Genomic DNA, 27,932 nt, shown 5'->3' with positions numbered 1-27,932 from the left:
TTAGATTAACTATTAGTTATGCATTTCTGAGGCACAAATCTCTTAATTTTTCCATCATTCTCAAATATATTTTATCTTAAATGGAGAAATACTACTGCAACCTAATTCAACATTATATTTTATTTCTGAGAAGCAAAGTTTAAGTTCAGTGCACTTTTTCACTAAAGGGGAGGTACGGAGGCATGGATTTAGATATAATTAGTATGGGGAAGATTGTTACACACCTAGTTCAGACACTTACAAAACCACAGTCCTACAGCTGAGAACGTCTCCATTTGTGACTTCCTTCCTCATGAGAAAAAAAAAGAAAAATTACATTAGCACCATGAAAATAATTTGTGTTTTGGCCCTACTTCCTATTACTTTAAAAATATGAACACAGTGGAAAATTACAGGCTTCTGAGAACTGGCAAACTGTTTCAAAAGGCTCTCCCCCTATAGTGCTGCTGGCAATGTGGCTGCACTGGTACTACTTTTACAGTCAAAATACTGGCACAGTCAAAACCAAAATGCACCACAAATAGTTGCAAACACCACTTCTGGTGATTTTTCAGCATCAAACATGTTGGTGTAGTTTGCTTAGATGAAGCTGAGACAACTATGGTGAGCACAACTGAGACTTGCTTAACGCTCACTTTCCTAGCATTGCTCAAATTTATTTCCTGTTTGTTAAAAAAGGAAAATCGTCAAGATAGGAACACTCCTGTCACAGAAGTAAAAAGATAGGGGCTACTTAATAATTGAAAGTGCTCATGAATGTTGTAAACAATGTGGAATGAACTCGTTCTAATCATGATACTGTAATGTCAGGAGGTGTTACATTTCGGAGCCTAGACACTGTGACCTATTATTTAACATGTATTTATTTTGGCTGTGCGTGTAATTGTCTAACGAAAAAGTAGTTTTGGCTTTCATAGTAAGGATAAAAAAGTTTATCGCAGTAGCTTATTTATTTTTGGCATTTCTAAAACTACAGGTGTGCAGTGAATGGCTTCCTATTGTAAGTGAACCAATGATGCAAAAAAGTAACCCGAGTGACTGTGAGAAATACTATCTCTGCTGGAGATGCCCTTTATAACTGTAATAATGTTGCAATGTGCTTAATTGGCAGAACTGAATTAGCCTACCTGTAAAATGAAATTTAGAATAACATAATTAAAAGTATGATTTATGAAACAAGCCAGATATAAGATAAACTGTGAAACTTCCTATGAGTGAATAATTTGGACAGAACAGTAATTTGTATACTTTTAATAATGAAGCTGTTTAAAAAATAAAGGTCTAGTAATTAAAAGTATATAGGTGTGCCTCAGATTTCTTAAAACCGATATTTATTAGAATTCCTAACATAAACAGTGTCAGAAAAAATGCAGAAATAGTCAACATGTAGCTATATTTCTAATGTTTTCACATTAATGTAGCATTTGTGCCTCAAAACATAGCATAAAGCTCATAAAGTAATGTTATGCTGCAATGTGTTTGCTGCAATAGCTGCAAAATAATCCTAATTCTAGTTTATAGAGTGGTTTTCTGTTACCAAAAAAAAGTCATGAGATGTTATTTCCCTTCTGTTTAGCAAGGAGCTCTGACTATTCTCCCTACCTCTTTACCTGGAGATCTTTTGTGGTTGATTGGCTTACAGGTCTAAAGAAATTTATGTTTTTGTTTGGAATTTTATAATACTACTGCATGTGATGGTAGCTAAGAGTGTCATGATTCTACATGTGTACAATACTATGTCTGATGTGCCTGTTTTACAGTAATATCCAGGCTACAGATTTTTCCTGTCCTTTGTGCCTTCTCTCATAGAAATTAAAGACAGATACTGGTTATCATCAATATCATCTTCCTGAATTCAGGAAGACTTCTTGTTCCTATGACTGTTTCTGAAAACTTCATTTCCACTTGTCTAAAGTGCTTAACAGCAGCAATATGTCATGATATTATGGTATCAGTACAACTGAAGAATCAAATAGTATCATGTATTTTAAGGTGTCTCATATCCTTTCTAATATTCGGTAATCTTGAGCTCATGTTGCATCATTGCCCTTAGATGCGACAGTTCCAGAAGTTTCTTTCTGTCACTATGACTGTTTTTCCAAACTTGAAATGCAACTGTTCTTTCCTACCAGAATTTTCAGAAATTGTTTAAGTGAAGTTGAAGGTATCTGGATGTGTAAAGCACGCAGAGTGACTGCTTACATCTTATTTTGTAATGAAGTAGTTAAAAAAAATTGACCATAATTATCTGTAATTTTTAATCTATAATCCTGCCATTTCTTTACATACTATATCTAGGATGAAGTATAAATGAAATGACCCAACTTCAAAGATCCTCTTTTTGTGCTTTCTCACATACACTTCCTGGTAGCCTACTTTACTGTAAATTCAACTGCTTGGTCCTGTTCTTCATTGCCAGCTGAGGTTTAGTTCTTACAGCTTCAGCAATTTATCAAAGCAGCTCCTTTGGGATAGTGTGGAATGCAAATGCAGGGACAAGGCCCATGGAAGTGGAGGATAAAATATTTTAACTGCATGAATGCAGTTGTGGAATGAACTTGGAAATTTTCCTTGGAGAGTCAGGCACTTTTTCAGTTACAACTGGCATGGTTAATCTTACTTTAAATGAGATCTAAAATTACCTGGGAAGTGTTGGCCTTGTCACAAGGGTAAAGAGCAGAAGGAAAACTACCACTGTCTTGTATAATAGTATGGATTTAATTTACCCACTTGACGCTTAAACATTAAAAACAAAGTCCTACTGATACTTCCAGTATAGGTAGAGAAGGTACAGAAGTAGGTGACAAAATTTATTAGAAGAAAAATGAAGAATTTTTATGGAGAAAGAATTAAAAATGTAGCTAAGAAAGTTTATTTTAAAATCAAATAAGAACAACATGGTAGGAATAGACAGACTCATAATGGTTTCAGAAGTGATTTTCTAATTCTTTTTCTAGTGCATGAGGGGCTAATGAGAATGAGATAAAATTACCCCAGTGTAATCACCAAAATAAATGAAAGTTGTGGAAACTTCTGTTGTGAGATAGGGCTTTAAATAAGAGTCAGAAAAGGATAACTGAAGCCTTCTTGATTACACTGAAATAGAACACAGAGTGGTGTGAAGATATTCAAAGGTGTAAAGTAATTTCCATATGGAATTATGAAGGAACCTTCCTTAGTTACAGGAGGTTACTCTCATAACTGTCAGCTATGGAGAGATTAGGGAGCTTTGTCTGAATGATTTGGCCATTGTTAAATTCTTGGAGGAATGTGGTATTCTCTTTAATATTAAATGTCCATATTACTTATTATAGCCAAAAAAGTTTTGGAAAAGATCTAGATAAATTGGATGTTTTAGCTGTATTCTGCCTGTTTAAAACTTAGTCGTGACTTTCTAGCTTTTTGTATATTATATACTGTAAAAGTACAATAAAATATTCAGTAAGAGATTAATTTTAACAAACGAAGAACAGTTACAAAGATACTACTTCTGAATTTAATCTTGCAGTTAGTTTGAACTGTTGAGGAAAAGGTAGAAGCAAGTATCTGTTATTCTGAGGAAAACTGGAAGTAACAGGTCCAGGCAGGAGTTACCTACTTCTTTTTTCCTTGATATGCATCTTGACTAACTTTATCTTGATATCATTGAAGCTACACAGAAATATGATAACATTAATTGACTCAGCCCTTTATAGTCCATATGTTCATCTTCTCAATGTTCACTTTTTCTAGTAGCCATGCACAGGACTATTGTACTTAGCTATTGTTCGTTGCTCCCTTGTCAACAAAGAGCAGCCTTTCTGCTGCTAATAAGCAAAGTTAATAAACAAGGCTGCAGTTTTATTCAATACTGAGCATTATAACAGAAAAAAAAAAGGTAAAGTAATCCTGTCAGTCCCAGATAAGCTTTTTGTCTAGCTGGTGTGTATCTGTTGGTTCATTCACAGAGTCACATCATGCTTGTTTGTTAAATGGAGCGGCTTTTTTCCACATCCTTTCTTATATTTTTTTACTGGGTTTCTGAATGTGTTAAAATAAACTAGATTCAGTGACATGACTTTATCTGTAGTTACAAATTTATTTAGGGTCATACTAAATAAATTAATTCATTATGACATCAGGAAGAGTGCAATGGGAGAATATTTTCTATTTTGTGAGAGAGGTCAAATAAACTGAGAAAAAAATGTGGTAAAATGTGACCTGGAAGCCTCTGTGGAAAGCAAGTGGAGAAAAGAGAAAATGGAGCCAGGGCAACTTGAAGACATCATCTTGGCCATGTATTTTACTTGTTAGAATGGCTAGTATGAGGTTCCCACCAGCAGAGAATATTTGGGTTCATTTCCAAGCATGAGGCAAATGATGTTAAGGTATGACAGACATCTTTACCCTGCTCACTTGCATGGCAAAAAGAGACTGAAACCAGATCTGGATAGTTTTGGATGCCATTATCTCTGCTGTAGTTGGCTTTTCCCACTTGAGTTACAAGTGAGCAGCAGCACGGTATAAACCAAGGGCATGATCATTTAACAACCACACTCCTTTCTTCCCATTCTCTTAGCTCTTTTTCTTCTCTTCAGCATTTCAGGCACAGTCAGGTCTACCTCACTTAGATATAGAGTGTATATATTCACTTAGAATATAAATTCATGTCTTTTACAATATTCTTTCAACGAAATTATCCAAAGACATAAAGTTTGTATATGTGTGAACTTATTTTAACTGTGTCTGTGCCTTTTAACACACCTTTGGCCACATTTTTTTTTATTATTCAGTAAGAGTATTATATTGATAAGAAATACTTCTGTAATTGAGGTGCACATACTATTTTTCTTAGTGTGAACAAGATTATTTCTTTTGTATGTAAGAAAATCTTTCACTATGTTTAGGGCCTCCTTATTCTGTGACTACACAATTTCATAGGCTCTTTAAAGATGTTCTGCACATAAAATTGCATCACTTTTCCTCTGTTCTTATTTCATGTTAATGAATATCACAGAATAATTAAAGTACATATTCCTTAATAGTTTAGAGGTTGGTAAACATGAAAATCAGGATTTTTTCTAGTCAGCCCCACCTGTAAACCAACTCAAACTGTAATAGGTGAAAAAGCTAAAAATATCAGAGATTTGTTTCTACTGACAATTACAGGAGAGTCACTCTAGAAAAAAAAAATTACAGTGAAATATCTCACTATTTGACACTGCTGAACATGGCTGTCATTGTCACTGTATGGCTTATATTTAACCTTCTTGTTCTAAACAAAATACTTAAAATGCTAGGAAAAATCTCTATTTATTAATTTTTAAAGTGGGAAAAATGCATTTCCCATCTGAAAAAAATAGGGTGGAGCTCATTTTCTGTTAGATTCTTCACTTGAACAGATAAAAAAGTTTTGGGTTATTTATACAAAGTGCAACTCTCATAGTAGAGACTATGCACAGTCTTGAGATAAGCTTGTGAGTTACTGTATCTGCATAGATTTCTTGGTTTCAGGGCAAGTAGAAATTCAAATCTAGGTCTCTGCATTTCAAGGCAAACACCCAAATGAATTGGGTTTTATGGTATCTTCTATTTTCTGCATATTATATCTGAGATATAAAAGAAATTGTTAGTGAAAGTTTAGCTAAAACTGGTAACCTCTAGCAGGAAATAAAAGTGTCTCTGACTAGCTCTTTCAATATCTTAGATTTCTCCTAGGTTTTGCAAATTCCAGGCATAGATTGAAAAGTAGTATTTTACTCTACAGTCGTGTTTTTTAAGCCCTTTCAATCTGCATTCTCTGAATATATTTGGTATCTATATATTTTAATCTAAAGTCTAAGCTTAGACATTTCGCTTAGAGAGATGATTCTGAAATTAAACCTAAGAGTAGAAACTAGTTAATTTTTGAGGAAAGCAGACAGAAATAGTATGTCAATTCCAATGACACAGTAGAGATTTTACCAGCAATAAAGTTAAAGTGCTGTGAATTGAGTGAATGTTCACAGAGATCTCTGCTGACATCTACTTCCTGCTAATATTTCATTTTCACTGATATGAAAGTTGAAAACTCCATATGAATGTGAGTTCACTCTTGTGAATGGCTTCAGGACTGTAGTTGTGTTATTTGACTGGGTATGATAATCCATTAAACAGAACTGGATATGAGGTTCTTGTTTGAAGTTAGATGTGAGTCTTTAATTGCTTAGTAAGTTTTCCTTATCTGGTAGACTTAGAAGCAGAGTCATGGTCTTCTGAAGAGAAATTTGTGTGATACCCCTTCTCATTTCAGTGGAATACCGGCAAAACCATCATTTTGCAATTAAGAAAAGTTCTATTTTGCAATGCTGAACTTGGTTTGTTTTGTCTTTTTTTTTTTTTTTAAATTTTTGTTTTATAGACCACACATCCATATGAAAACATATACTCAAAATTTTGCTGCCCATTGCATTACATGAGGTTGAAAGTAAATATCAGTTCATTGATCAAACTTTGAGAAGAGTTAACTATTCTCACACTAGTTTGTAAAAAGCATGAAAAGGTTCTTTTCTTTCTGTTGGTAAAAGTGGTCACTTTTTTTTTTCAAGCACTGCTGAACCAAGTAACTGTTGTTGAATAATTTTCCTTATGATTCTACTTGACTTTATACTTCATATTTCTTGTCTGATTCCATAAAGTCATTGCCATTATATAATAATAGAAATGTTCTTTGAAAGGATCTCTGAACTGACCTCCTACTCAATGCATTGTTTTGTGAATACTAGGTTAGGGCAATTGGTGCTTTTTCTAGGTGGGTTTTGAAAACCTCCAAGAATAGCGATCCCACAGCCTCTTGGGGCAACCTGTTCCAGTGGTGCACTGCCTACCTAATGAACATGCTTCTCCTAATGCCACCCTGAACCTCCTCTTTATGTGCCATAATAGTGCCTTTTGCCCTTTTATTGGATTTTGACTACCGGAAGAATTTGGCTCTGTGATTTTTCCAGGTAATTTTTAGATTAGATAGCTATTTTCGGGCCGGTGTTAGATCACTCCTTAGTCCCTTCCTCTTCACTGGATTGAACAAACCCAGCTTCTGTATTCCCATCTTGCAGATTACATGCTCTAGGAACATGACCATTTTCTTTTTTTGTTGACAAACTGGACATCCCTCATGAACTGGCAGAGTGCAGTCTGGACACTATATTCCAGGTGCAGCCTTGCCACTGCCCATTAAAGGGAGTAAATTCCTTCCTGCTGCTTATACTCTTGCTAATTTGACCCCATGTGTAATTTGTCCAATTTGTAATGCGAGCACACACACCACTGGCTCATTGTGTGGTTTCCACCCTGTTTTCCAGAGTTTCTTATCAGCAGAGCTGCTGTTCAGCCTGTTGTTTCCCAGCCTCTACCAAAACATGAAGTTACATATGTTATATATATATATATGTAAGAATAGTATTCATTCAGAAGAGAAGTAGGTGTACTAGGTGACAGCTGGCACGATGATAAAAGCAGAAACTTTAAATGTCCTGTACAGGGAGAATGTCATATGCTACTAGATAGTCACTGCCACCAGGCAAAAAATCTTTAAAGAATGGACTTGGCAGAACCGAAAGCGCACAAACTCTTTTTGAAGCCTGGATTCCAGCCACATCCGTGCTCTCTGCCTGGGAATAGGAAATGAGGCACGGGCTACATTAGTAATAAAACTTAGAAGTGTAGCCAGGAAATAAGCAGTGGCTGTTAGACTTACAGCTGGCCTAAACATCCTGGACACTTACTGAACAGTCACTCTTCTAATGGTAGATTTTAAGCAGCTTTGGAAATTTCAGGCATATTTATGTGAACTTTTGGAAGGCAGGAATAGTTTCAGAACTTCTTGTCAATAATATTTTTTTTTGTTTTGGTAAAATGCTGGAAGTTTTATGGACATTTCTGGAGGATGGGAAAAAATAAAAACTTCTGTACAATAATAAGAAACATCAGACTGCTAAACTTGCTTTTCTTACTTGCCTTTGGCATGGATTATGAGAGTCTCACAGTTTGCTGCTTTTTGACCGATACGGAATTTCTCATTTCTGGAAAGATGTGGGGAAGCAAGAATAAGGAGAATTAAATTAACTCCCCTCCAGAAAAAAGCAAGTATTCAAATAGAAACTATTTCTTGACCTTGACAGAGCAATCCAAGCTCTGTCAAACAGTTGCCTTTGACATTGAGAAATCCTCTATGAAGCAGTCTTGGATATGATGTTTTACAGTACAAAGAAAATCTTGACTAGTCATATAAATCTCATGAACTTCACCACTGTAACTTCCAGCAGATACAAGTTCAGGGAACTTCATCAAGAGATGAAAATGAGCAGAACTTAATTAGCAATTTTTCAGCCTTACTTTTCATTATCAGTCGGTGTTTTCATAAATTCATACCACGTTCTATTTTTCCTCTAAAATTTATAACCATTATTAAAGTACATGTATTTTTGAAACAAATGTAATAAAGGAGAGAGACTTTGCATCATACAGCTAGATGGCATGCACTATTGAGGCCATTGTCAAAATACACATATATAAGGGTTATAGATATGTATGCATTGCTGAGTTTTCTACTTAAATGATTTCTTACTGTGTGGTTTGATATAGTTATCTGGGTTTACAACCAAAACAATTTCCCTATCATGCATAAGAATAAGATTTTTCATTACGGATAAGCATTTTGGCCTAAAATGCAAGTCCTGTATGGAACCCCTTTTTTTCACTGCAAGAGAGATATTGAGGTGCTGGAGTGTGTCCAGAGAAGGACAATGAAGTTGGTGAAAAATCTGGAGCACAAGTCTGATGAGGAATGGCTGAGAGAGCTGGGGATCTTTAGCCTGGAGCAAAGGAGGCTGAAGGGGAGACCTTATCACTCTCTTCAACTACCTGCAAGGAGGTTGTAGGAGGGGGTCGGCCTCTTCTCCCAGGTAACAAGGAACAGGGCAAGAGAAAATGGCCTCTAGTTGCACCAAGGGAGGTTTACATTGTATAGTAAGAAAAATTTCTTCACAGAAAGGGTTTTCAAGCATTGGAACAGGCTGTCCAGGGAAGTATTTTAGTCACCATCCCTGGAGGTATTTAGAAGACATATGGATGTGGCACCTGGGGACATGGTTTAGTAGTGGAATTGGCAGTTCTAAGTTAACAGTTGGACTTAATGATCTTAAAGGTCTATTCCAACCTAAACTATTCTATGAATCATGGATGGGTCTTGACCACTTGCATTAACAGACTAACTCACTGGATATAAAGACTGGAAATTTTAGTCTTTGGATACCCTAGTTCAGTTCCAGGCTCTGAAGTTTGCCTTGGTACTGGTTTCTTTCTTTCCCTGGTAACTGAACTCCCGAGCCCTTTCAGGCAGCAATGTTCAGAGTTAAAACATGAGTGCAGACAGCTTGAACAAAATGGAGTTTTATTTGCATTATGTTTTCTGAAAAGTATATGATAAACATTTTTTACTAAATGTGTTTCAGATACCATTCTATTCTAAACACCTAATTATTACTTCATGTTATTAGCTTAATTTCTGGCTTAAACTTGTGCAGGCTGGATAAGCAAAAAAATGATTTATCTACAAAATAAACAATTTTTTATGAACTTCCTAAAATTAATATTTGTATTTTGTTTCAAGTATGCATATTCATCTCAAGTGGTTCTGTTTAGTAAGTAGAACACATATTGTGTGTAAATGAATGTTTCATAGATTCTTCTGTGTTTAATTTCTTCTGATAGCTATCAATACATGTAATATTTTTCTTGGAACAGAAAAAGGTGTAGTAAAGAACTACTTTGGCAGATGATAAATTGTTTCCTGCTAGAACAAGGATTTTAGAAAACTACTCTGTACAACCTTGAAAAGTTTATACTTTGAGGGAAAAGTTGTGACCTTTACATAGATACTTGTGCTCAAGAGGAAACAAAAGTGAAATTATTTCAGTACATGAGGCTTAAGATTTGGCAAAAGGCTTGTGCTTTTTATGCATCAGTGAGACTGGTAAGCAAATAATCATACAAACAAAGGCTGTAGATTATAAGGAAGCCACAAAACTGAATGGAGCCTAAAAATAAACTTGGAGTTCAGCATAGTTAATATGCTTTAAATGAAGAATGCAATGTTAAGCAAAATTAAAAGGCAAGCAAGGTCTCAGAGCTTTCATGTGTTATTGATGGAAACAGGCCAGACTACCAACTACCAGTTATATACTGTTGTCAGTGTAAAACGCTGAAATGTGCGAGGTTTCCAGATTTCTAAATGTTATTTTAACTTCATTCAGCTCTTGCTTATTAGTAACTTGTGTCCTTCCCCATTCAACACTCAATAGTGAGCTCTGTTGAACCAGTGAGGAGGCAGACTGACTCCCCCAATGGCTTTTAGGACAATGACATCCCTCACATCCTTCCCGTGGATGCCTCAGACAAGACTCCTGTCCCTGGTCTGCTGCAGGTCAGGAGGCTTGGGAAGGTGGGAAGGGCTGAAAGTGAGAGGAAAAGCATGCCACTGTTATTCTGAGTCCATGCTGCTGTGCCCTGAGGCCAGCCTGTGCATTCAGAATTGATCTCAAAGTGACAGAAGCAGGTACATTAGATAAATGACACAAAAGCAAGACAAAGCAACCCTGCTTTCCCTCTGTCTGGGAAAGGGTCGGTGGCAGTTGAGAGCTCGAGGCAGCAGTTTGGGACACAGAGGAAGAGGAAAGCCTCCAGCCTCCTGTCTTACCTGATGGAGAGAGGGAGCTGCCTATTTGTTCCTACAATTCCTCTGTAGAGTAATGTGAAGTATGTTCTTAGGGGAGTTTTCCTGAAAAACAAAGCAAATCCCAAAAATTTTTGCCATATGTGTGAATATCTGTGGTCAATAACTGCTTAAGTTAATCTTTAAGTGACTCTGTGTAATATTTGTTTTCATAGGAACCTCTAACAGTTCTGATGAAATAGTTTTTCATCACTAATTTATATCTGATCTATATAAAGGATATATTTATGCTTAAGGAAGTTGGTCTTCTGTATTTAATTTTTTTTCTAGGAGGTTATTTTTTGTTCTATCCTATGCTTCATGTGTGTTTTTTAATGACCTAAACTCAAGAATCTCTAGAAGGATAATTCTAAGGGAAAATAAATGTCTTTTGCAATTTTAGTATCTTTTTTTAGGTTACGGTTTTAATGTTTCATAGAAAGTGCTTCATTCTTGGGGTTTTACTTGATCTTATCCAAGGAACTAATAATCTGCTTAAATTAGATTAATAACTTTTAATTTGCTAAAATGTGCAGACTCTATTAGCAAAATTAGTGAGTTGAATTCTGTGCTATGAATTTAAATATCACTATTCAGAGCCCTTTGAATGACAAGGATAAAAGAGAAGACAAAGTTCTTTTTGCTTTCTCTTTGTATTTGAATCTCTTATAAATTGCTATGTCACATTTTGCATCTTTTTCAGAATCTGGGAGACCTAAAAAATTATGACATTTTACAAGGAAAATTAAATTTCCCATAACATCATTTACCTTCAGAAACAGGGGTTCTGAGAAAAAGCTGCCATTATAGATCATGAAATAAATCTGTAAGTTTGGTCATAGTGAGACACGCCTAATTATCATATATGGAGATTTCATAATTGCAGACTCAGAAATATGAATGACGTAGCATGACTGAAAGATTCATTGCAATTCTGTACACACATGGCCACTGACTATGCATGTGTTTCCTGTTCTACAAATGGAAGGTAAATGTGTGTGTGTGTCTTAAACTACTATTCCTGGATTTTACACCTAAGGTAGTCTTCTACCTTACGTTTTACATAAAATGATAGTTCCTATCTAATGATATGAATGGCTTAAATGATTTATAATCACTTCTTAAGATGAGGTAACTTATTATGGGCTTGAACCTGGTGATCGAAAAGTCATTGAAAAAGCATTTTAGAATCATTATTCTATGCAGTATTGTTAGATAAATGAAGATAAGCTATATCAAGAGAAGATATCTGCATCTGTCTGGTGGAATTAGGTAAAAGAACACTTGGAAGAATAAATTTGATTTTTTTTCCCTGCTATTAACCAGTTTATTGTCTAGTGCTATGGGCTCTTTGATCACTCAACCTGTTTCTTACTGTTGTATTTTCAGCAAACAGCTGGTCACATCCTAAATCAAAGTTACTTCCCTTTGTAACAGCTGGACTGAGAGCTGAATGCTATCAGTGCTGAGCTTCCTCCTAGATTTTAGTTATAATGAAAAAGAAGTAATTCTTGAATGTAACACTTCTAGAGCATCGTAAATTAAATGTATTTGCTTTACTACAGTATTTCACTCTGATTTGTATTTTATTTGTATTTGTATGTTCTTTTCTGCAGAAAATTACATCAGCAGTTTGAAATGTATAAGGAACAAGTGAAGAAGATGGGTGAAGAATCACAGCAGCAGCAGGAGCAGAAGGGTGATGCCCCAACCTGTGGCATCTGCCACAAAACAAAATTTGCTGATGGCTGTGGCCATAACTGTTCATATTGCCAAACTAAATTCTGTGCGCGCTGTGGAGGAAGAGTGTCTTTACGGTCAAATAAGGTATGGAGTTATGAGAGTTTAACAAGCTTCTCCTAAACTCAGTATCTCTTATTCATTGCTTATGCATACAAATCACATAACTACTGAAACAGATTTCCTTTAAGGAGGTAATGAAATCTACTTCAGGGGCTTTTAAGACATCTGTCCTCATTTCATGTAATTTCCAGTTGCAGATGGATTTGTGATTACAACTTTTAAGTTAATATGTATAATTTTTCGACTAACAAGCTCATGAAAGGATAGTTCTTTGATTGGAGTGTGAGTCTCTATTTAAGACAGGGAAGTATATCTAGTGACCTACTGAGACATTGATTATTACAGGGTAGAGCAAGGCTTTGTTTCCCTCTTGCTTGCCCAGGTGCTTCTGCACAAGATTATGGTAAAATTAGTGTTAGAATATTATATATAATATACTATTGTGCTTTTAAGCCTTTCTTATCTATTATACACATGCACATATGTTATGCATATTTATTCTATACATGCACGTGCAAATGTCAAACTGTTTTTAGAAAAAAATTAAATGCATTAACATATATTGTTACAACTAGTATATACTGGTGTTTATTGTATAACAATTGGCAAAACGCATTCTGAGTTTTTTAAAAAGTTGAATGATAGAGTAAAAAATTCAGCACAACTGAAGTAATCACAGAAAACTCTTGAAATCAATTTATTCAGCATTTCAGATATAATGTTCAGATCTGATACACAGAATCTTTCTCAGATTCTGACAAATACTTGTAGAAGATTTATGACAATACTCCAGCTGTATTATGCTAGTCTTTTGTGGAAACACAATTTTTTAAAGCAATACAAGAATGCAATATTTTAATATTTATTATTAAAATATTTTTATATGATTTATTTCCATAAATCCATTTTTTTCCTGTAATATGTTCTTTGGAAATACCATGCAATCAGTAAATATAATCTTTTGGAAGCTAGGAGACAATGGTATGCCTGGTATGTATTTCTTTGTCTAATATTGAAAGGTAGGTTTAAATAATGGACTGAAGTTTTTGATTGACAAAGTATATAATAATAAAAAATATAAAAATATACAAAAAGTATAATAATATTTCCTGATTATTAATGTAAATAAGATTATATGTAAGTGTCTCAAATTGCCTTGGATTTCATTAAGATAATTTAACAATTTTGTCTTCAGTAAGTTCACATATTTTTATTTGTTTTTTATAACTAACTAAATTGTTGCCAGTAATAAGAGAGATAATAATTTCTGAAGTAATTTCATCTGATTATGAATGCCAGTGAGGACAGATATTTGAGTCATTATGCCTACATACTTGCAAACATAGAAAAAGTGCATTAGGGAGGCTGCTTCATTTGCTAATACACCTTTTAGACTTTCCTTGGGATGGAGCATGTGAACCCGGCAGATATTTGTCTGAAGTCTCTTGACAGATTTGCAATGAGATTCTTCCATGACCTCTTTGGTAATTTGCTCCACTGCTTCACAATGCTCACCGCAGAAAGATTTCTTTACCATCTAACCTAAATCTGTCTTTCTGTAAGCTGGCTTCTCTATTCAGTCTATTATGAGTCTGTTCTGAAACTCTTCTCAACTGGCATTTTTTTCTACTACTGTTGCTAATTTAGTGTGAGGCTTTTCTGTGTCTCATTCATTTTTATCCTAGATGATTTATGAATATGCTGAACAGAGTGTCTCTGGACTGATCCCTTGTGAGGCTTCACTGGTTATACCTTTCCCTCAAAAAAAGCCTGACCATTTAGTCCTGTCTTTTTCTTCTTGTCTTTTCTTTAATTGAGTTTTCTCACAGATGAATTTATTCCTATTCCATGGCAGCTGAGATTCTTTAAAAGTCTGTAATTCCAACTCAGCAGCAGGAATAAATCCCCTTTTCTCACTTTCTCTGTGACTCCTTGGAAGAATTCTAATACATGTAACAGACACAAATTCCCTCTACTAAAGCCATTCTTACTTTTCTGTATTTTGGTTTCTAGAAATCTGTCTGATGTGTCAGACTCATTTGTCTATTTTTCAGTTGATATAATGCTGAAACTACTTAAAAATTAATAAATTGGCATTTTTGCCACCTTTTATACTTCTTGTCAATGAAAGACTGTATTGCAGTTAACAATTATTTTAGACTTGAGATGTTTTACACTGAATATCATCTCACTTAAAAAATTTTTTACTGTTTTTTTTTTTGTTGATTCACTATTTACCTTCTCTTTCTGAATTATCAGTTAAAAGTATATATTCCAGTTCATTCTGCATAAAATAATATTCTAGAGTAAATATTTTTCTAATCACCATGAATATGAACATGAGAGATCTAATTCAGAAAGGCTGCAGCAGTCTCCTCTTTATGTTCTCTTTTGTGCCTATACTCAATATTCCATTAAAATTATTTAGGTCTACCAGAATTTACCAGGATTCATTCTTCTCTATTTTCCTTCATGGATACAACTTCAACGTCTTGAAAAATTGCTTCTAATAACTTTCTGTTTTAACTTTGCTGTCTTTAGTGTTTGTATACATCTTTGACAGGTTATATATATGTCTGCTTTGGACATCCTTACATAAGGAGATTCCTACATGGTCTGAAATGTTCTTTCATGGATCTGTTTCATCTGTTTGTGATCTTCATAATATCAATTTTCATCCAAACTCATGCCTTTTACACCAGATTCAGCTACTAAATAGTTTAGTACAGACCAGTATTAGCAGCATGCACCTCAGATGATGGAGTATTGGTAAGAACACTTCTCTTTCAAAGGTCAAAACGCTGACTACTGCTTACAAAGGTTCATGGTCATGAGCAGGAGCCAGCCATGGAAATGTTTTGAATGTTGTCAGAGCATTAGATTAGGATTCTCAGAATGTTTAGATAATTTATTCCTTTTTCAGTTTAGTTACAGTGCCTGAAATATATAGGCATTAGCATTCAGTTCAAGCTGTAGAAAAATTATCATCATGTGGGAGTTTCTTCTAGTTCAAACAAATAAAACTGATAATGGTGGCACTTTTGCTTCTGTACAGCTTATTAAGTTAATGAATGGACTATTCAGCCAGAATGGGGGCTGAAATTTCAAGGGAGTAAGGAACCTTGAACTGTCATGTTTTATGTTTATGAACAATTTCAGACTGATTAAAACTGAAATAATAAATCACATGGCAGCAAGAAGCAATTTTTCTTAGTGAAAAGAGTACCACTGATATATAAAATATACTACTGTTGTTTTTCTTTGTTTTGTGCTGATTTATGTAGGGAAATGCACATTGAGTGAGGCAGCTGACAGCAGAATGAGGTTTATACAGGTTAGAAATTTAAATGCTAAAATATTGGAAAAATGCAGCTTCCAGATAGATACAACACTGAATCTAAACTTCAGTAGCTCAGAATTCCAGTTCAGTAAACCAACATTTCACTTGTACAGAAAGAAAAAAAATACTTGTCTGAAGACTTAATTAAATGCATGCTGAAAACCTTCTTTCAGGGTGTTTGACAACCTGCTATCACTTGCAGCCACTGAAACATCCTTCTTTTTTTGTCTTTGAAGAACGAAAGTAAGAGATTTTCAGTTGTTTTATAGAATTCAGCAACATCATGGGAAACACATTAGGTATAAGTAGGGAACTTCTCTCAGCTCCCTCTGGTTCAGTGGAAGCTTTGCATTTTGATTATTTCTCTGGGGCTATGTTTGATTTACAGCAAAACATGAAGTTCTCTTCTAATTGCAGGACTTGTGATATGACCATCTGTCTGGAGTCACAACACAGAATTATAGCGTGCCTGTGCTAATGCATAATCCATTTCATTCTGCTGAGAATTGTCAAGCACCAAAGAATTAGTCTGTCACAATCAGGTTGTTAAAGTCACCAGGATTTGAGAAAAACTCAATGATTTGCTTACAAATAAGTTGGTCCTTAAAAGACGTGGTTTGATTCTGCATTTCTCTACAAGAGACAGGTGACATTACAAACTTGAGGAAAGGATTTCTCTAACCACGTGTGGGTTTTTTTTTCTATTCAGTTTAGTCCATGTAACGCTTCTAAAATCTGATAACCTACAACTATATTTGTCTTTCTGGAGTGTCTCAGAACAAGTATCTCTGAAAAAAAGGAAAGTCAGCTGCTAAATTATTCCAAAGACAATCTCTCATTCAGAAGTTGTAAATTCACAATTGGAGGGTGTAAAAGTTATCCCTACCCTTAGGATTAGTTTCCCATCTCAGTCTCCCCATGAATAGAATAGAGTTTGTATTATATTGAAGACTTCCAATCTGAAATTTGGTTCTGATTATATTGGAGCAATGTTAATGTAGTAGTGAATGTCTATGACTGTTAAGACATCTCTAAACAGCGATCAGCTCCATTTTATTTGAGGTGATCAATCTCTTTATTCTTTTGAAAGTTATACCCAAACTTATCAGGACCACAGTTCAGCTGGTATACCTCATGGTCCTTAGTAGCTTTCCTCACTCATTTCCTAATGGTGTTTGACTTCTCTGATGTGGTGCAGCTGTAACCTGGGGTCAGCCTTGCGGAAAGAGCTGCGTGAGGATGGTCTGCAATAAGCCCTCTTGGGAGCTCCAATCCCTTGCCTTAGAGCTGCTCAGGCACTGAGCCTTGGTCCCTGCCCGAGCCGTGCTGCTGGCCTGTCTGATTCCCCTTCTGAGCCAAAGCTGTAGGCTTGGCTTCCCGAATTGCCTCACTGGCTTCCTGAATTGCCTCAGTTCTCCCTCATCACCATGGACCTGTTGGGGACCTGGATTCTTTGCTGGCCTTAGTTACACTTGTGAGCTCTATCCTGTTTCCCTTGGATGCATTGTGTGGGACACAACCCTACAGGTTGGGAGCATGGTCTGCCTCACACCACCCTTTGTGCTCTGCTCCTGGCCCTGACCAAGCTGCTGACTCTGCTTCTGCCAAGACAGTAAAGAAGTAGTACACTGTCCCGGTATAATACTTCAGTTAAAAACTTCAAATTTAATAATAGGACAAAAAATCTTGCCACAACTACCATTTTCAGCCACGACATGTTGCTCCTTTCCAGTCTGTAAACTTTGCTTGCCAGCTGATACCTAGCAGAACTGATATTCAGAATCTGCATTTCTGTACTGATACCTCGGATTCTCTTGATTGCTCAAAAAAACCCCTGTGATTTTAATACAAACTATGTGGATACCATAATTCCCTTCAAATGACAACTGCACAAACTATTTCTGTTATTAATTTTATTTACTTGAAACTATTTACATTTGATAGCTCTTCTGAATCTCATTAAACAGCAGATGATTGTCTCAATTTCAGCAGAGGTTACGTGTGTTTTAACTCTTCACTACTTCAAAGCTTTCATAAGCCTTAGAGGTTATTATGATACTGAAACAATGAAGAACTCATAATTTCACCAAGAGTCATGATTTTAGGCACTTAAGTTGAGGAAAATACTGTCTTAAAGAGTGGCTTTGACTCATGCAGTCAGATGCCAGATTGACCTTCTAAAAGATGTTTTTTAAAAAGGATAAGTTATAGATATTGACTCATTCTAGATTTATTTTGAGTATAGAATGGAATTCCAGTAATTTTGCTAATATTTGTGTGTCTGAATACTTGTGGAGATAAGGCCTTTCTCCATAAAACCACTATTAAAATATGCTTCCACTTTCATGTGGAACAGGACAAATACCACTGAAATCTGACTGATTTGTTGCTTTTGCAGCATCAGTTCTTTGAGAACAGAATTGAATAATTTCTCTAATGTCTTTGCTATTGAAATGACTGGCTAGATTGTCTTTCATATAGTCAGATATGTCATTGTTTGGCTGGGGCTTGCTCTCACGCGGGGTCGGAGGGCATGTTGTGTGCCGGAGAGGTACAGGGGCTGGGGGGGCCGGGCTTTGGGGCTGGGGCTTGCTCTCACGGGGGGTGGGTGGGCTTGTTGTGTGCCGGAGTGGTACTGGGGCGGGGGGGGCCGGGCTTTGGGGCTGGGGCTTGCTCTCACGCGGGGTCGGAGGGCATGTTGTGTGCCGGAGAGGTACAGGGGCTGGGGGGGCCGGGCTTTGGGGCTGGGGCTTGCTCTCACGCGGGGTCGGAGGGCATGTTGTGTGCCGGAGAGGTACAGGGGCTGGGGGGGGCCGGGCTTTGGGGCTGGGGCTTGCTCTCACGCGGGGTCGGAGGGCATGTTATGTGCCGGAGAGGTACAGGGGCTGGGGGGGCCGGGCTTTGGGGCTGGGGCTTGCTCTCACGCGGGGTCGGAGGGCATGTTGTGTGCCGGAGAGGTACAGGGGCTGGGGGGGCCGGGCTTTGGGGCTGGGGGCTTGCTCTCACGCGGGGTCGGAGGGCATGTTGTGTGCCGGAGAGGTACAGGGGCTGGGGGGGCCGGGCTTTGGGGCTGGGGCTTGCTCTCACGCGGGGTCGGAGGGCATGTTGTGTGCCGGAGAGGTACAGGGGCTGGGGGGGCCGGGCTTTGGGCTGGGGCTTGCTCTCACGCGGGGTCGGAGGGCATGTTGTGTGCCGGAGAGGTACAGGGGCTGGGGGGGCCGGGCTTTGGGGCTGGGGCTTGCTCTCACGCGGGGTCGGAGGGCATGTTGTGTGCCGGAGAGGGACAGGGCCGGGGGGGCCGGGCTTTGGGGCTGGGGCTTGCTCTCACGCGGGGTCGGAGGGCATGTTGTGTGCCGGAGAGGTACAGGGGCTGGGGGGGCCGGGCTTTGGGGCTGGGGCTTGCTCTCACGCGGGGTCGGAGGGCATGTTGTGTGCCGGAGAGGTACAGGGGCTGGGGGGGGCCGGGCTTTGGGGCTGGGGCTTGCTCTCACGCGGGGTCGGAGGGCATGTTGTGTGCCGCGCGCGCTCCGCGCGCGCGGTTTAGTCTCAAGGTGCAGTCTCAACAGGAGAGGGGAGAGAGAAAGTGGGGGAGCCTTGCCAGCACTTGCTACACACCTATGGAGGAGGACAGAGCAGCCTCGGAGCACACAGAGGTTTGCCGTTTCAGGTCTGGGGGGAAGGGGGAGGGGGGGTTCCGGGGAAGGGAGTGGGGAAGAGAGGGGAGGGGTATCGAGCAGGCCATGGGGGGCTTCTAATTGACGGGGGGGGAAGCAGGGCACTCCTGTATGAAATGTAACAGATGTGCAGTGCACCTGCAAATACCTGGTAACACAGTGGAGGAAGGACATGGTCAGGGAGAATAGTGGGGTTCCTTCAGAGTGATGGGGGTCCCAGCCAAGCTGGGAACTTGAAAAGCACCTCAGACTTGGATGGGTACAAGGGCCAAAACACCTGGTCAGTTTGTTTTTCTGTTTGTTTTTGGCTCATCTGCTGCGACTGCCCAGGTTCAGCATGTTCCAGATAAGTTTGCTCTGCTCTGTTACGTCCTGTAAAGGGTGGGCAGGACAAAGGGCTGTTCCTGGGTATCTCCTTATGACTGTATATAAATAGGTGATAGTAAAACAGAAAATCAAAAACCTGCCCAAACCATTCTAACAGGAACATAGCCTGTATGTCCCTGTGTGGTTTTGGGCTATGCTGGCGATGGTACATGCCTTCGGTAGGGCCGCCCATGCCAGACAGGTCAAAACAGCAGGGCCAAATACAATAAATCTACGGGCAGGATGAGCTCGTTAGCCTCCTGGCAGTCATCCTAGGAGAAGGACAACTCTAATCTCAAACCCGGGCAGATGGAGCTCGCTTAGCCCTGTAAGGCCATCCATCTAAGAGAAGGTCACTCTAACCAAACCTACGTCCTGAGGATTTCGCTGCCACCGTCCAAGCTCGCTCGGCCCTGGTAGATGAACCTCAGGATTAAAGGGTGGGTTCAGTTCCGCGCATACTGCATCTCACCTAAAAAATCCATTGCGCAGGCTTGAAGGCTTTACCCACATGCAAAAAGTCCTGTAGCGACGGACGAGGGTCGAAACGGCAGGTGAAAGATGCACTGGGAGCCGCAGACTCAACTCCGCATGCAGGCGGTTCAGGATATTGGTCATTTGAGACTGACCGGAGATGACAGTCTCTTGGGGCAGCACCCTGAACGACCAAGCAGCCTTTTCAAGGACAGCACTGCTTGCTCCACTCGGAGAGGGGCCTAGAAAAGGTGGCCTAAACAAAGCTCATCTCCACTTTCACCCGGTTGGTTAACCGCAGACCAACGGGCATCTTCCTCAAATGCGGTCGCACAAAGAGTAAAAGACAAAGGCATGCACCTGCCTCCAAAGGTGTACCTAAATTAACTATAGCATGTTGGAACATCAGAACCATGCTTGATTCTACGGATAGTGGACGTCCTGAGCGGCGTTCTGCCCTAATTGCCCATGAGCTGGCTCGTCTCAACATCGACATAGCTGCCCTCAGTGAAGTTCGCCTTCACGAGGAAGGAAGCCTCAGAGAACATGGTGCTGGTTACACACTCTTCTGGTCAGGTAAGCCCAGAACCGAAAAACATCTCTCAGGTGTCGGCTTCATGATCAAAAACTCTATTCTTCCCAAACTCGAAAATCTGCCAACAGGTCACTCTGACCGCATTATCTCCCTACGCCTTCCACTCCACAACAACCAACACGTCGTCCTCTTTAGTATATATGCCCCAACTCTCCAAGCTGACCCTGCCGAAAAGGACAAATTTTATGCTGACCTGCGCCACCTTACCCAAAAAGTGCCCGCAGATGATAAGATCATTATCCTTGGTGATTTCAACGCCAGAGTAGGTAAGAATTTTGATGCCTGGAAAGGAATATTAGGCAAACATGGTGTTGGTAACTGCAACGATAATGGTCGACTCCTGCTAGAATTCTGTGCAGAGCAACAGCTCACCATCACTAATACTATCTTTCAGCAGAAAGATAGTCTGAAGACAACCTGGATGCACCCCAGATCTAAGCATTGGCATCTCATCGATTATGTCCTGGTGCGACGGAGAGATGTTCGCGATGTCCTCCATACCCGCGTGATGCCCAGTGCAGAATGCCAGACAGACCATCGGCTTGTGCGCTGCAAACTCAGCTTCAATCTTAAATTCAAACCCAAAATGGGCAACATCACAAGGAGAAAACTCCAAGTTAACAATCTCCAATCAGCCACAGTAAGAGAGAGATTCCAGGCAAACCTTCAAACTAGGCTTGAAGACCGTTCCACAGTTTCTGCAGATTCCTCTCCTGAAACTACCTGGCAGCATATTAAAAACAGCATTCTGCAATCCTCCGAAGAATCCTTAGGGTTCTCCCTCAAGAAGAACAAGGACTGGTTTGACGAAAACAATCAAGAAATCCAGGACTTGTTGAGGAAGAAGAGAACCGCCCACCAAGCACACCTTGCACTGCCATCCTGTCACGCAAGAAAAACAGCCTTTCGTCTCGCATGCAGCAAGCTCCAACAGAAACTCCGTGACATCCAGAACAAGTGGTGGATCGATCTAGCTGAAAAAACTCAATTATGCGCAGATATGGGTGATCACAAAGGTTTCTATGAAGCCTTGAAGACAGCATACGGGCCTACATACCAGGTTCAAAGCCCTCTACTCAGTGCTGATGGCCAAACGCTTCTAACAGATAAAACCTCCATTCTGAATCGATGGTCTGAACACTTTCAAACTCTTTTCAGTACCAACCGTGTGGTCCAAGACTCAGCAATTCAGTCCATCACACAACAACCAGTAAAGTATGAATTGGATACAGCCCCCACTTTAGAAGAAACCCTCAAGGCCATACAGCAGGTAAAAATCGGCAAGGCAGCTGGGGTTGATGGAATTCCACCTGAAGTCTGGAAACATGGGGGCCTTGCACTCCACACCAAATTTCACGAGTTTGTGGTGCGCTGCTGGGAGCTCGGTGAACTACCATCAGACCTTCGTGATGCTGTCATCATCACTTTGTATAAGAAGAAAGGTATTAAATCTGACTGCTCAAACTACCGTGGTATTACTCTGCTCTCCATTGCTGGCAAAATCCTGGCAAGAATACTCTTGAACAGACTAATACCCACTATAGCTGAAGGGATCCTACCTGAAAGTCAGTGTGGTTTCAGAGCCAACAGAAGCACCACAGACATGGTATTTGTTCTCAGACAACTGCAAGAGAAATGTAGGGAACAGAACAAAGGTCTTTATGTAACCTTTGTCGACCTCACCAAGGCTTTTGATACTGTGAGCAGAAAAGGTCTATGGCAGATTTTGGAACGTTTAGGTTGTCCCCCCAAGTTCCTTAAAATGATCATCTCACTTCATGAGGATCAGCACGGCCAAGTCAGGTATGGCAACACACTTTCTGAGCCCTTTTTAATTAAGAATGGTGTGAAACAAGGCTGCGTTCTCGCTCCTACCTTATTCACAATCTTTTTTAGCATGATGCTCCAAAGGGCCACAGCAGACCTCGACGATCAGGACGGTATCTACATTCGATATCGTACTGATGGAAGCCTGTTCAATCTAAGGCGTCTGAAGGCCCACACCAAGACCCTAAACCATCTTGTCCGGGAGCTGCTTTATGCTGATGATGCCGCCCTTGTTGCCCACACAGAAGCAGCTCTGCAACATTTAACATCCTGCTTTGCAGATGCTGCTGAGCTCTTTGGGCTGGAAGTCAGCCTAAAGAAGACAGAAGTTCTCCATCAACCTGCACCTCAGGAAGTCTTCCATCATCCCCATATCACCATTGGCGAATCAGAGCTCAAATCAGTCCAACAGTTTAATTACCTAGGTAGCCTCATCTCCTCGGATGGCAAGATTGACGGGGAGATAGACAACAGGTTGGCAAAGGCATACAGTGCTTTCGGAAAACTCCACAAAAGAGTATGGCGTAATAAACACTTGAAGAAAAGCACCAAGATCAGTGTTTACAAAGCCATAGTGCTGTCTACTCTCTTGTATGGTTCCGAATCATGGGTCATCTACCGCCACCACCTGCGTCTCCTAGAACGCTTCCATCAGCGCTGCCTCCGTACAATCTTAAACATCCACTGGTCAGATTATGTGACCAATACATCTGTTCTTGAGCAAGCAGCAGTCACAAGTGTAGAGGCCATGCTGATGAGAACACAGCTGCGTTGGGCAGGGCACGTCTCAAGGATGAAGGACCACCGCCTCCCTAAGATCTTGCTCTATGGTGAACTTGCCACTGGCTGCCGCAAGAGAGGAGCCCCGAAGAAAAGATACAAGGACTCCCTGAAACAACATCTCAGCCTTGGCCATATTGATCACCATAATTGGTCCACTCTGGCCTCAAATCGGGAGGCTTGGAGACACAGCATCTATAACGCAGCGGAAGCCTTTGAGAACACACGCAGGATCTCTCTCGAGGAGAAAAGGCAACGCAGGAAGAACCGTGTCTTGCTGAATACTTCATCTAAGGAGTCTTTCTGTTGTGCCTTTTGCAACCGGATATGTCTGTCACGTATTGGCCTCATAAGTCACCAACGTGCCTGTAACAAATGTGGATAAAGCCTTCCCAAATCTTCGTTCGCGAAGCCCAGCCATGATGATATGTCATTGTTTGCAGTGTATTGCTATGAACTCAAGAGTGTTTGACAATGTGTGGGGAGGAAGATGAGAGGCTGAAGGCGTTCTTAGATGTTTGGTAAAGTGTGATGGCTTGTCTTGAACTTCACATATCTTTATATTTTGTAGCTTGTTTCTCTAAAAAGATTCTTCATCCTGGAGGTTATTCAACGTAGGTTGGTTGTGTGAACCAAGTCTTGGTTACTGTTATGATCAAAGTGTGAATGACAGGATTATAATCCTCTTGGATAGTGGAGTATATCTCTTCAGAGGTGAGGATGAGAAACTGTGGCACTAGATGTTTCCGTGTAAAATATCTCTGAGCATTACTGCCACTCTTATTGCCCTGGGACAGGAAGTCCTGCTAGGAAAGTATTAGAGCACCTGGTGCTGAGCAGATAAATGTGTTTCTGCACACAGAGTGATAACAGGCAGTCTGTGATTTAGTTTCCAATGATATTTACTATATCATTGTAGATGATATAGTATTGTATACCTGAGAATACCATTAAACCCCATAGCTTCTTTGAAAATACTTTAATCTTTTGCCACTGTCCATAGGATGACAGAATAAATTGGGTCAGATGGGATTTATGGAGGTTACCTAGACCAATCTCCTGCTCCACACAGATTTTAAGGACTTTGTTCAACTGAATTGTAAAACCTTTCTATGATGGAGAATGTCTAACCTCTTCGGGCAACTTATTTCAGTGATTAATGACTCTTGTGATTTTCTTTTTTTTTTATGTTCAATCCAATGCCTTGATTGTTGTATTTTGTCTGTTAACTGTGCATCTTCAAGAAGATTGTCTTTGTGTTCCCTATAGCTAACCTTTAAGTAGTTAAGGAATGCAAGTAGTTCCCCTCTTCCCAAACCCTTCCCTACCCCAGCCTTCTTTAGGCTGAACAATCCTGTCTCCCTCAGCTTCTCCTTGTATACTGTATGTTTTATTGCCTGACCGTCTTGTTTGGCCTCTGTTGTATTCTCTCCTGTTTCTTTGTAACTCTAGGATTGGAGGGAACCTAAACCTTCTATAAGAATTACGTTATAAAGTTACATATCATACAGGTATCTAAACAACAAAGCTATAAAATAAGTTCTCACCCTTTCTTGGTGTATTTCCAGCAAAACCAATGCTTAATTCCATGCCCAGATTTAGTCTCTGTATTGGCATGTGAAATTAAGGTACCAGATAAAAATCACCATTACTCATTCACAAAAATGAAGTTTAGTTTTGACTGAAAACATTTTGAATATTTTTATTTTCTAAAGTATTATTTAATTTACAATTTTAGGCAGCTAAAAAGACAATTCCTTCAAGGAAAATAACTATTAGGAATGTTTTTGTTTAATATTGATGAGTATGAAAAAGAAAGTATAAATATTATAGATCTGACAGCACATGCAGTGGACACTTGTGACAAATTCTGTCTCTTTGTGCTTTAGAACTCCAGGACTTTAAAGATCTGTTGAGTGGCTAACATGCAGTTATGCCATTATGCACACCCTCTATCTGTCTGTAATAAACAAACATTTTTAATTTTGCTGAACTCTTTGCAAGGGCAAAGTGTTGATGAATGCTAATTATTTACCATACTGGGGTCCAAGGAATGTAGGGCAAAATGCTGCATCCTTTTGATTAGATGACCCACCTGTTTTATTAAGATAATTCTGATATGAATCCCAAAACTTTTTTTGTATAAATATTTTTTATATATAAGATTGTCTCAATTTCACCCATGAAAAGATTATGAAAATTATTAAAATTACTTATTTTTCACTAGATCTACTTCACCAGTGGGGAAAATAAGAAAGATATATATTAATTCTTTTGCTATTTATTTGTTTATTTTACTAATAAATACTACTGCTGGCTTTCGAAATGAAAGTGACTCTTTCCTTCTTTGTGTTTTTTTTCTTTTTTTTTTTTTTTCTGTCCTTTCTTTCTTGCTTTCGTGGATGTGAACTCCAGGAGGACAAAGTGGTTAGAGCCTTTTTTCTGTTTAAAGTTCTTTTCTTTTATGGTAGACATTTCCTGGCCTACATTTGCTTTCATTTACACAGGTGTAATTCTTACTGAAGGCAAGGGGGAATTACTGTCATTAAAATGAAAGCAATGTGTGGCATTAAAGGCTTACCTGTTTTTCAAATAGCTTACTCATAATCTGTGAGTTGTTGTGAACAGTATGCATGATATTCCTCTCTGTTTGCAGCTTTTGTGAGCATGCCTCTACTTTTCCTTTGCTTTTGCAATATGATATGTGCACAGTTTAAAAAAACTAAATGAGCATTTGTGTAATAGATGTTTTTGTGATAAAATTAATTTGTATTTTTGTAGAAGTGGCATAAAGTAATCATAATAATTTTTGCACTCTGTATCATTGATTTGTATGCACTCAACATTTTAGCCGATAATATTTTGACATGGTAGTTCAGTTCTGATTTTCAGTGACAATACAGTCATATACCAGTAAATATTAAGAAAATATGTTTCTTCTAAACATTTAGAAATATGCAAGCAACACCAGTTATCCACTGACTTAAATTATTTTCTAAACTGGTTTGTAGGCTTTCCTAAAATGTAGTGCACATATTGTGTTGAGCATAACGTTGAAATAATGTTAGATGTTATGCATGTCACTGACATTCTGTTTGTCTTGATAATATTACACCTACAGTAAATATTTTAATCTGATTTTATTTTAGCAATGTTTAGAAAAAGGTAGTATAAATCTGAATTTAAGAATAAGCCTGGATATGTTTCAATATTTTACTAAATTGTGTGATTTTTTTTAAACAACAGAACTGAGAAAACTACATAAGCTAGTGTAAATCTGTTCTTCCATGAAAATCTCTACTGTATTCTAAAGAATTGAAATTGCAAAAGCAATTTGCCCTGTAGCGTTTGGCAAATAAGTTCCTGTATTAGATGAAGTAAAGGAATTCTTTAGCATTCATATACATACATGTATACAGAGAAAGCCTTTTGCTATAATAAACGTAATTTTTTCTTGCTGATAGCAGCGTCAAGGTTCACATTTAACTTGCACGTGTGGTTCAGAAATACTTTACTTCACACAGAAGTTGTAAGCCACTTGCTGCTGTTACCATTTAGGATGTATCCTTGGTAGTGGGCAAGTGGCATTTGAGGTGGGCCACATATGGCCCAGTATGTTAGAGGGTTACATAGTTTTCTTTTGGGCTGGGCCATCAGAGTTTTTCACAATTAAAAGGCTGTGAAGCAGTGAAGTAACACCAGTTTGTAGAATACAGAGGTAGCTGAAGAGTACAAAAAGAAGATGAACAAAAGGAACAATTTTCTCCTTGAAGAATTTGTCCTTTCAGTATAATCTTGGAAGTAATTGATGTATACCAACAGTATTCCCCCAGTCAATCCAACAACTGATGTCTGCGTGGTACTCATCTATATTGGAGCAGTGTCAAATCCTAAATTCACTTGGAAAATAATAAATAAAAAAGAAAAGTGTGAAGGTCACAGTAATAAGGTTATATTATTATCTAGTTTTACCATGTATGTATGTTAAGGAGGAAAGGGACAGGAATTTCCCTACTTAGTTGACTAGATAGGTTTTTTCCATAAGTAACAACAGTGGCTCAAGTTGCTTTACATAATATCTGTTTCTGCTGATTTTGAATTAGATGTTTTAGAAGTTATGAAGGCAGAAAAAACAATAAGTATTCTAGGTCAACTTTTTCTCAACTATAAATATTATGAAGAAGGGATAGTAGTGGTATTATTCTTGATATTTTAGTGCTAACTGTAAGGTTAAAAGCCCTGGTGTATTGAATGCAGATGCCATCAAAACAGGTACTTCAATATAATCAGTATTTTTTTAATTTGGTGGGATATAGCATTTACCCTTAGATTAACTCACTTAGA

The 27,932-nt window shown here is 38.7% G+C and overlaps 1 protein-coding gene across 38 annotated transcripts in view; it reads left to right on the top strand.

Moving 5' to 3' along the window:
- RIMS2 (regulating synaptic membrane exocytosis 2) overlaps positions 1-27,932 on the top strand; it is a 456,898-nt gene that overhangs the window by 76,850 nt on the left and 352,116 nt on the right. For 29 of the 38 annotated variants that reach the window (XM_032680663.1, XM_032680634.1, XM_032680654.1 and 26 more), the window contains 2 exons: positions 12,346-12,556; positions 26,004-26,015. In XM_032680663.1, coding sequence (XP_032536554.1) covers positions 12,346-12,556; positions 26,004-26,015 — 223 coding nt within the window. The remainder of the gene's footprint in view (positions 1-12,345; positions 12,557-26,003; positions 26,016-27,932) is intronic. The other 9 variants (XM_032680574.1, XM_032680679.1, XM_032680694.1 and 6 more) reach the window with 1 other exon arrangement.

Source organism: Chiroxiphia lanceolata, chromosome 1, assembly GCF_009829145.1.
Source record: "Chiroxiphia lanceolata isolate bChiLan1 chromosome 1, bChiLan1.pri, whole genome shotgun sequence".
Taxonomy (NCBI): domain Eukaryota; kingdom Metazoa; phylum Chordata; class Aves; order Passeriformes; family Pipridae; genus Chiroxiphia; species Chiroxiphia lanceolata.
The sequence above is the reverse complement of the archived record's forward strand: the minus strand, read 5'-3'. Positions and strand labels throughout refer to the sequence as shown.